At 53.8% G+C, this 7,801-nt stretch overlaps 1 protein-coding gene across 12 annotated transcripts in view; it reads right to left on the bottom strand.

Moving 5' to 3' along the window:
• Positions 1 to 7,801, bottom strand: part of COL23A1 (collagen type XXIII alpha 1 chain) — a 359,675-nt gene that overhangs the window by 24,173 nt on the left and 327,701 nt on the right. For 11 of the 12 annotated variants that reach the window (XM_017896147.1, XM_017896154.1, XM_017896152.1 and 8 more), the window contains 5 exons: positions 7,062 to 7,088; positions 5,651 to 5,677; positions 1,573 to 1,689; positions 583 to 618; positions 88 to 114 (listed from right to left, as the gene is read on the bottom strand). In XM_017896147.1, coding sequence (XP_017751636.1) covers positions 88 to 114; positions 583 to 618; positions 1,573 to 1,689; positions 5,651 to 5,677; positions 7,062 to 7,088 — 234 coding nt within the window. The remainder of the gene's footprint in view (positions 1 to 87; positions 115 to 582; positions 619 to 1,572; positions 1,690 to 5,650; positions 5,678 to 7,061; positions 7,089 to 7,801) is intronic. The other variant, XM_017896151.1, reaches the window with a different exon arrangement.

Here is a 7,801-nt window from a genome sequence, read left to right as displayed (position 1 = left end):
GGGGGGCGGGGAAGAGAAAGGAGGTGGTGGTGGGCGAATCCATCCCACCAGATCCGGGGAGGGGCATGGGGAATGAGGAGCACTCACCTTGGGCCCTGGGGGTCCCTTCGGGCCCTGGAACAAGAGAAGAGAAGGTGTTAAATGTCATACTAGAGGCTGATCCTGGGCCTGTCCTTCTCAGCATCCTGGCTTTGTAAAAGGTGACTCCAATCCCAGAGAGCAGGAGGCAGGGCTGCCGCCAGAAGCAGGCTAGAGCTGCCCACCCTAGGCCTGAACTCCTCACGCCTGGGACAGCTTCTGCATTAGGGCTCAGGCGGTGGCAAGTGGACCACAGCCTCCACACAGGAATGTGGGGCTCCTGGAATTCCCCCCGACTGGTGTCTCGCCTGGCCATTTCCCCAGGGTGGGTGGAGGGGCAGGTGCACAGGGGTGCACACACATGCAGACATGTACATGCAGAGGCGTGCACACACACACACACGTGCGCGTGACCCTGCTGTCAGCGTGTGTGAGAAAAGGGCTTCCAGGTCTGGGAACCACAGTCCTGCCAGCCCAGGCCTCTGGAATGCCCTGGATACTGACCATCTCGCCGTCTTGTCCAGGCTCTCCTTTGGGGCCCTGCGGACGTGTGAGGGGACAGTGGTGAGGGATGCAGGTTGTCACACTGAACTGAGCCCAAATCTCAGGCCAGACCCTGGGCTGTGGCTCTAAGTACATTGTCTCATTTCATCCTTGCCAAACCTGAAGAGCGAGTATCATTGTCCCCACTCCACAGAAGAGAATGTTAGGCTGGGGGAGCCACTGGCCTGGCGTGACAAGTAATGGATGAGCCAACTGAGTAGCTGTCCTGGGGGAAGCTGGTGGCAGTTTGGTGGGGGATCCATCTGACTCGGGGGGACCCTGGTGGCAGTCTGGTGGTGGTGTGGGCTCCACACTGGAGGGAAGGGCAGGCTGGGGTTTCTGGGTTAGGGAAAGGGGTAGTAGGATGGGGCCTGGCCTCCAGGCTTTGGAGACACTTGGGAGGAAAGCTGAGGCTGAGATACTATATTGGGGAGCTCGAGGGGAGGGGCTGATAAAGGTCTGCAGAGACAGTGTCCCCAGAAGGGTCTCCGGCTCAGGGTTGAGTCAGGATTGGGACTGGGATTGCAACTAAGGTCAGCTTAGGGTGTCTGGGTCTATTTGAGGTTAGAGTTGGTTTGGTCAGTGTCCGAGTCTGTAAGGGTCAGAGTTAGGGTCTGAATTGGGCGTGTAGACCAGGATTTGGGAATGAGTTTGAGGTCAAGGTCTTGATTGGGATCAGAGACCCAGTTAGCGTCAGATTTAAGGTTTGAATGGGATAAGGGTCTGGGTTGAGGTTAGGCCTGGGTTTGGGTCTGGGGTCAGGGTCAGGATCTGAATTGAGGTTGGATCTTGGTTGGAGTTAAGTTTGGGCCCAGGTTCAGTGTCTGGATTGGGGTTAAGGCTGGCATGGGGTCTGCACTAGAGACAAAAATGGGGATGGGGCTGGCTCTGGAATCCAGATTTGGGGTTTTGGTCAAGTTCTGGGTGGCCAAGCTCCAGGCCCTCTCTTACCGCTGGGCCTTGTGCTCCCCTGGGGCCGTCCTTCCCGGTGTCGCCAGGAGGGCCCCGGGTCCCAGGAGGTCCAGGGGGCCCCGGAGGCCCAGCAGCTCCATCTTGTCCTTGGTCTCCCTGAAAGAGATGGGGCTTGGCATGACTCTGAGCGGGAGGGGGTCCAGCCTCCAGAGAGAAACCCTCAGATGGGCAGCCCCATGCCATCCCCTTTCCCAGCCCTTGGGGCAGGCTCAAAGGGGAGGACTTTGTGACTAGGCCTCTTGCCACTTACTGGGGACTGCACGAAGGAACAGGTCCCCATACTTTGGTATCAGAGGCCCTACAGGACCTTTTACAGGCCAAGGAACGTGCCAGCTCTTCAGCACCTGAAGCCCAGATCCAGTGTTTAGGAGAGAGATGGCACGTGCTGCATATGGGGGGAAACATGCGTGTCCAGCTGCCTCTTCTTTTCTCTAGAGTGGGGCCTGAGTATCTCCTGAAGGACCTTCCTGGAGGACCTTTTTTTTTTTTTTGGTCAACTCTTGCTTCATTTGAAGTATGGAGGCACTCTCTTGGGCATTTATCCTTGTTCACAGCTGCCTGGTTAGTAACAGCCCCAAACTGGAAACCAATCCAAAAGTCCTTCAGTAGGTGGAAGGTTAAGGAGCTGGGGTACGTCCACGTCATGGAACACAACTCAATAATCAACCCAGAGGAACAGGCCACGACACATGCAACACCTCAGATGCATCTCAGGAGAATTATGCTGAGTGAAACAGTCCATCTCAAAAGCTTAATACGGTGTGGTTGTATCTACGTAACACTCTTGAAATGGCAACGTTATAGAGATGGAGAACCCATAATGGTTGTCAGGCATTAGGGATGGGGGGATGAAGGTGATTGTAACTACAAAAGAATAGCTTGAGGGACCTTTGTATGCTTTACATAAATCTACAAGTGTGTTAAAATTGCACAGAACTAAACACACAAACGAGTGTGTATGCAGCTGGGGGCATCTGAATAAGGTTGGTGGATTGTATCAATGCCAATTTCCTGTTGTGAGATTGTACTCAGAGATGCAAGATGTCACCACTGGGGGAGAATGGATGAAGGGTACACAGATGTTATTTACTACAATTACATGTACATCTACAATTATCTCAAAATAAAAGTTAAAAAAAAAAAAAGGATGATGAAGGGCCACGCAGTTTCTCTCATGCAGCACTAAATCCCCAACTTGAGAACTTGATGTTAGCACTGGGTCAGACCTCAGGCAGCCAGAGCCCCACCTCACAGCCCGACCCGAGAGGGAGGAAGACCACTGTGACTGGCACCTACCCACTGCCCCAGCAGGGCCCACCCTGCACTGGCACAGGGTGGAGCCACAGGAATGGAGTACACCCACGTCATGGTGCCAGTGGCTCCCAACCTTCTTGTAACAAAGAAAGGAAGACCTAGCACAGAGCTAGCAAGGATATCCTGAAGATGATTTTTTTTTTTTTTTTTTTTTTTGGAGACAGAGTCTCTAGCTCTGTTGCCCAGGCTGGAGTGCAGTGGCACAATCTTGGCTCACTGCAACCTCCACCTCCCGGGTTCAAGCGATTCTCCTGCCTCAGCTTCCCGAGTAGGTGGGATTACTATTATTATTTGTATTTTTAGTACAGACGGAGTTTCACCATGTTGGCCAGGCTGGTTTTGAACTCCTGACCTCAAGTGATCTGCCTGCCTTGGCCTCCCAAAGTGCTGGGATTACAGGCGTGAGCCACCACACCTGGCCGAACATGATCTTATTCAACCTTTGCAATGAATTGGCCAGGGCACTGTTATTGTCCCACTTTACAGATGGAATGGCTGGGGTTGGGGGTCAGAGGGTCAGTTGCCCAAGGTTACAGAGCTAGGGAAGGCGGAGCCTCCTCTCACTGCCAAGGCAAGAGGTCCCTTTGAGACACTTCTTTTCATCCACAGATGTTCCCTGATCTGAAATAGCTCACCTCTCTAGCAAACTGCACTTAACACAAATTCACTTGCTTTCCCAATTAAAAAATCAGCACAAGTTCTCAACACCCGCCACTCAGGTCTTCCTCTCGGTCTGGCATGGCCAGGGTCCTGATCAAAATGTTATAGCTCCAGCCAAAAGGGAAGAAAACTGTCAGCTTGGTTAGGTCACCAGGCATGGGTGGTGATGGTGACAGGTAATTCCTGTTTTAATCTGCACTGAATCAGGAAGAATTTGAAGACACCCCCTTAGCTCCCTGCTGTTCCTTTTATAAAGGCCCTCAGGCTGGGAACTACTGGCCTGGACTCTCCTTATTAAGACAGAAAATGGGCCTGACACTGGGGCAGGTCCTGGGAGAGGGTCTTAGGCTCTTTCCCGGCCAGTCCGCCTGCTCCTCCCTCAGGGGTTGGATGGCTGAGGTCTAACCCTGCAAACTGGGGTGAGTTGGGGGTAACACAGCAAGTCATCAGGCCCAGACCCCCACTCAGGCAGTCTACCTTGAGGATCCGGCGATTGTACAGGTGATGGTCTCTACTTATAAAGCCCGGATTGAGCCGTGGGAAAACCATCTAGTCAGCAGACAGGTTGTGTGGTCAGAAAGGCAGAAAGGTGATTTGAAAAACCACAAGGCTTTTTGAAACCTGGAGGCAAAGCCACTTAACCAAGCCCAGAGAAAGGCAATTAGGTGATCAGGTGTGCAGACTCCTTCTCCAAGGAGGGCCGCTTACCAGTGGAACACCCACCAGCATCCACGTCACCCCCGGCCTGGGACCGGCTCCCGGCCTGGCTGCCGACAGCCTCTCGAGACAGCCTAACCCTAACCCAGGGGCCATGAGAGAGAATGGCAATTGGAGTCTTAAGCCACTATTTAACATTTTTTTTTTTTTTGGAGACAGTCTCGCTCTGTCGCCTAGGCTGGAGTGCTGTGGTGCCACCTCGTCTCACTGCAACCTCTGCCTCCCAGGTTCAAACAATTCCCTTGCCTCAGCCTCCCGAGTAGCTGGGACCACAGGCGCCCATCTCCATACCCTGCTAATTTTTGTATTTTTAGTAGAGACAGGGTTTCACCATGTTGGTTAGGCTGGTCTCGAACTCCTGACCTCAAGTGATCCACCTGCCTCGACCTCCCAAAGTGCTAGGATTACAGGCACAAGTCACTGTGCCCGGCCATTAAGCCACTAAACTTTGTGTGTGCACGTGTGTGTGCATGTGTGTTGGGGGGCGATGTTCCCAATGACTGGGACACTGGGAACATAGGGAAGGTATCCATGAAGAGGGTTGGGGGCTTGGGAGGAGATCCACTCTTCCATGACCTCTGGGCCTCAGGACTTCTAGTCTGTTGAGGAGAGGGCATCCCCTTTGGATTATCAGCTCTACACACCCACCAGGAAGCAAGCGGAAGGATTTTTCTCAGCAGCTAAAACTCAGCATGAGACCCTTTCTTTGACTGCAGAACAATCTCACCAGCTTTATGTGGCTGGCACAGAGCAGCTGTGTCTGTGGGGCTTGGCCTGGCCAGCCCCCTTCCTTGCTCCTGCTCACAGCTCAGGGCCACAGAGGTACGAAGCAGGCGCCAGGCCAGCCAGCCCTGACCACAAGCTGCAGCCTCGCTCTCTGCACTGCTGCTCCCACTACCTTTTCATTCCCACAACAACCTCTTGGGGTGGGGGCTGTCCTCCCATTCACAGTTGAAAAAACTGAGTCTCAGGGAGCAAAGTGACTTGATCAGGGTCACTCAGCTGGCAGGTGGCAGAGCTGAGCTTTGAGCTCAGTTCTGCTGACCCCAGAGCCTTCCCTCTTTTTGGGGTGCCAGCTGTCCTCAGTCTCCAGTCTGGGTCATGTGCCAGCCCCACTGTTCGGCATCCACAGTGGTAAGCATGGAGACCTGGACATCTTCCAGAGACACCCACTTGCGCAAGAAGTGGCAGCCCCATGACCCAGGTCCCTGGGGGCTTCCACCGGTGCTATGGGTGGGGAAGGGGCCTCCTGGCCTTTCTGTGATGAGCTGCAGGGAGCCAGGACCCAGAAGCAGCGCCAGTTATGCCTAATTATTAAGTCAAACAAACCACATGGGCAGTGAGGGAGGTCATGCCTGGTTCTTACCCGGGGGCCAAAGTCTCCTGGTGCACCCTAGGAACAAAAGACATGGAGAGGTATCACCACTGCTTTCATCATTTCTTACCATTTCCCATTGAGCATCTGTGCCCAGTGCTTCATAGACATGGTATGACTTAATTCTAACAAAAATAGCAGGCAGGCTCTATTTTTATTTCCATTTCCAATGAGGAAGCAAACACAGTGAGGCCACTTAACCTGCTCAAGGTCACACAGCTAGCGGATCCGGGGCTTGAAGGCAGGTGTTCCCTTATCTCAGGGCAGCCCCAGCCATTCGAGGCCCCGGATATTGTGGAGCAGAGACAGCCCCTCCCACTGTGTCCTCTGGAAGGGATGCTAATGAGTAAATGCTGCTTTACACAACCAAGTTTTGGGGCAGTGCATTAAGTAGCAATAGACACCAAGACCCCAATTCTCTCTGGTTTCAAAGCCCCTGATGGAATCACTTCTACGACATGGTGGCATCAGCCAAGGCCAGCGGGAAGGCAATCAGGCCACCTGCCAACTGCACTAGTCTCTCATCATTGGCAAGAACATTGAGACCATGACCTCATGCAATCTCTCCTGTGGCTCTGTGAGATTGGTCTTAATTTACAGATGGGGAAACTGAGGCCCACAGAGCCCAGCAACTTGGCCAAAGCCACACAGTTGGTGGTGGAGCTGGAATGCAAAGCTGAGGTTCTGAACACCAGCTCCCATGCCTCCCCACGGCTCCCTCAGCCCTGGTGGTTGGGTGGGAACCCTGCCTGCCCTGGCCTGAGCTGCCGAATCACAGCAGGGCCCATCTACGGCTCTCACCTCCCATTTCCAAATTCCGCGTGGGGGGTGGACGTGGTCCAGCCGTGGGAGCACCCAGCTGGCCCTGGCACATCTAGGCCTGCTCTGACCCCTCCCCTGATTTTACCGTGGGTAACACAGATCTCTTCTGTCCCCTTCTGAAGCACTTGGTCCCTGGTTTCTAGGGGGCTTTAGTGCCTGATGCCAGGGAAGCCCTCCTCCCAAGGGGCCGCAGAGATAGCTCTCTGCCATGTCTTCCTGAGGGGTGCCCTTCCCACAGAGAATACCGTTAACAGTCATGGTTCAATCCCCCAGCCCTCCTGGCACCCCCCTTCACCATGAAGTCCTCTGGACACTTGTCATTCTGGGAACACTGGGCCTCCGAGTTTGGTTATGTTTTGGTCCCAGGAGAACTCAGACTCAACTCTCTGTATTGTCAAGTATAAGCCTTGTCACCCTTTTAGAAGGTAGGCACTGTGATTCCCACTCTACAGATGGGGAAACTGAGGCTCCAGGAGGGGCTGTGAGGTGCTCGAGGGCACACTGGAACTGCGGTTCCGAGGGAGGTTTCTGGGATTCTTCGCCTGCCTACTGCATCTGCAGAGCCTCTGGTTTCACTTACCTTTTCCCCTTTCGGGCCTGGAAGTCCCTGGAGAAGGAAAGTGGAGAAAGAACAGGCCTGAGTGAGGGGCCTAGGCTCGCTCCCCTTCTGGCTTCCCTGTACCTCTGAGGGCAGAAGGGCCCGTGATGCTGAGCAGAACTTTGGGCGGCTGAGTGGAAAATTACACACGAGCTGTCAGCATCAGTGAGAGCTGCCCTGGCTGGCCCAAGGAAGCTCCACACCTCGGTCCTCAGCATGAGGGATATGGGGGTGACCAGCAAGGGCCCACTGGCATCCTTGCAGCAGAGAAAGGGGCGCATGCACTGGCCACTCCTCCCAGAGAGCACACATGGTCCCCCACTGCTCAGCTCCCACCCTGTCGTTGTCAGTGGGAGACCACTGACAACAAGCCATCTTTCTGGAATCTGAGAAGCAGGCAGTAGAGAGATTCTCTCTCCAGAGGCATTCTCTTCTTTTTTCTTCCTTATTTCTTAAAAAAAAAAAAAAAAAAGCATTCTCTTCTTTAATGGTAGCAGCTCCTTGGAGTATGGGCTCCAACTGTCCATCCCTGTATGAGTCATCCATCCATCCATCCATCCATCCATCCATCCATCCATCCATCCATCTACCCATCCACTCACCAATTCATTCATCCATCCATCCATCCATCCATCCACCCACCCACCTACCCATCCACCCATTCATCCACTATCCATCCAACCACCCACCAATCCATCCATCCATCCATCCACCCACCCACC

The sequence above is a fragment of the Rhinopithecus bieti genome, unplaced genomic scaffold, assembly GCF_001698545.2.
Source record: "Rhinopithecus bieti isolate Rb0 unplaced genomic scaffold, ASM169854v2 scaffold_26546, whole genome shotgun sequence".
In the NCBI taxonomy this organism is placed as follows: Eukaryota; Metazoa; Chordata; class Mammalia; order Primates; family Cercopithecidae; genus Rhinopithecus; species Rhinopithecus bieti.
The sequence above is the reverse complement of the archived record's forward strand: the minus strand, read 5'-3'. Positions and strand labels throughout refer to the sequence as shown.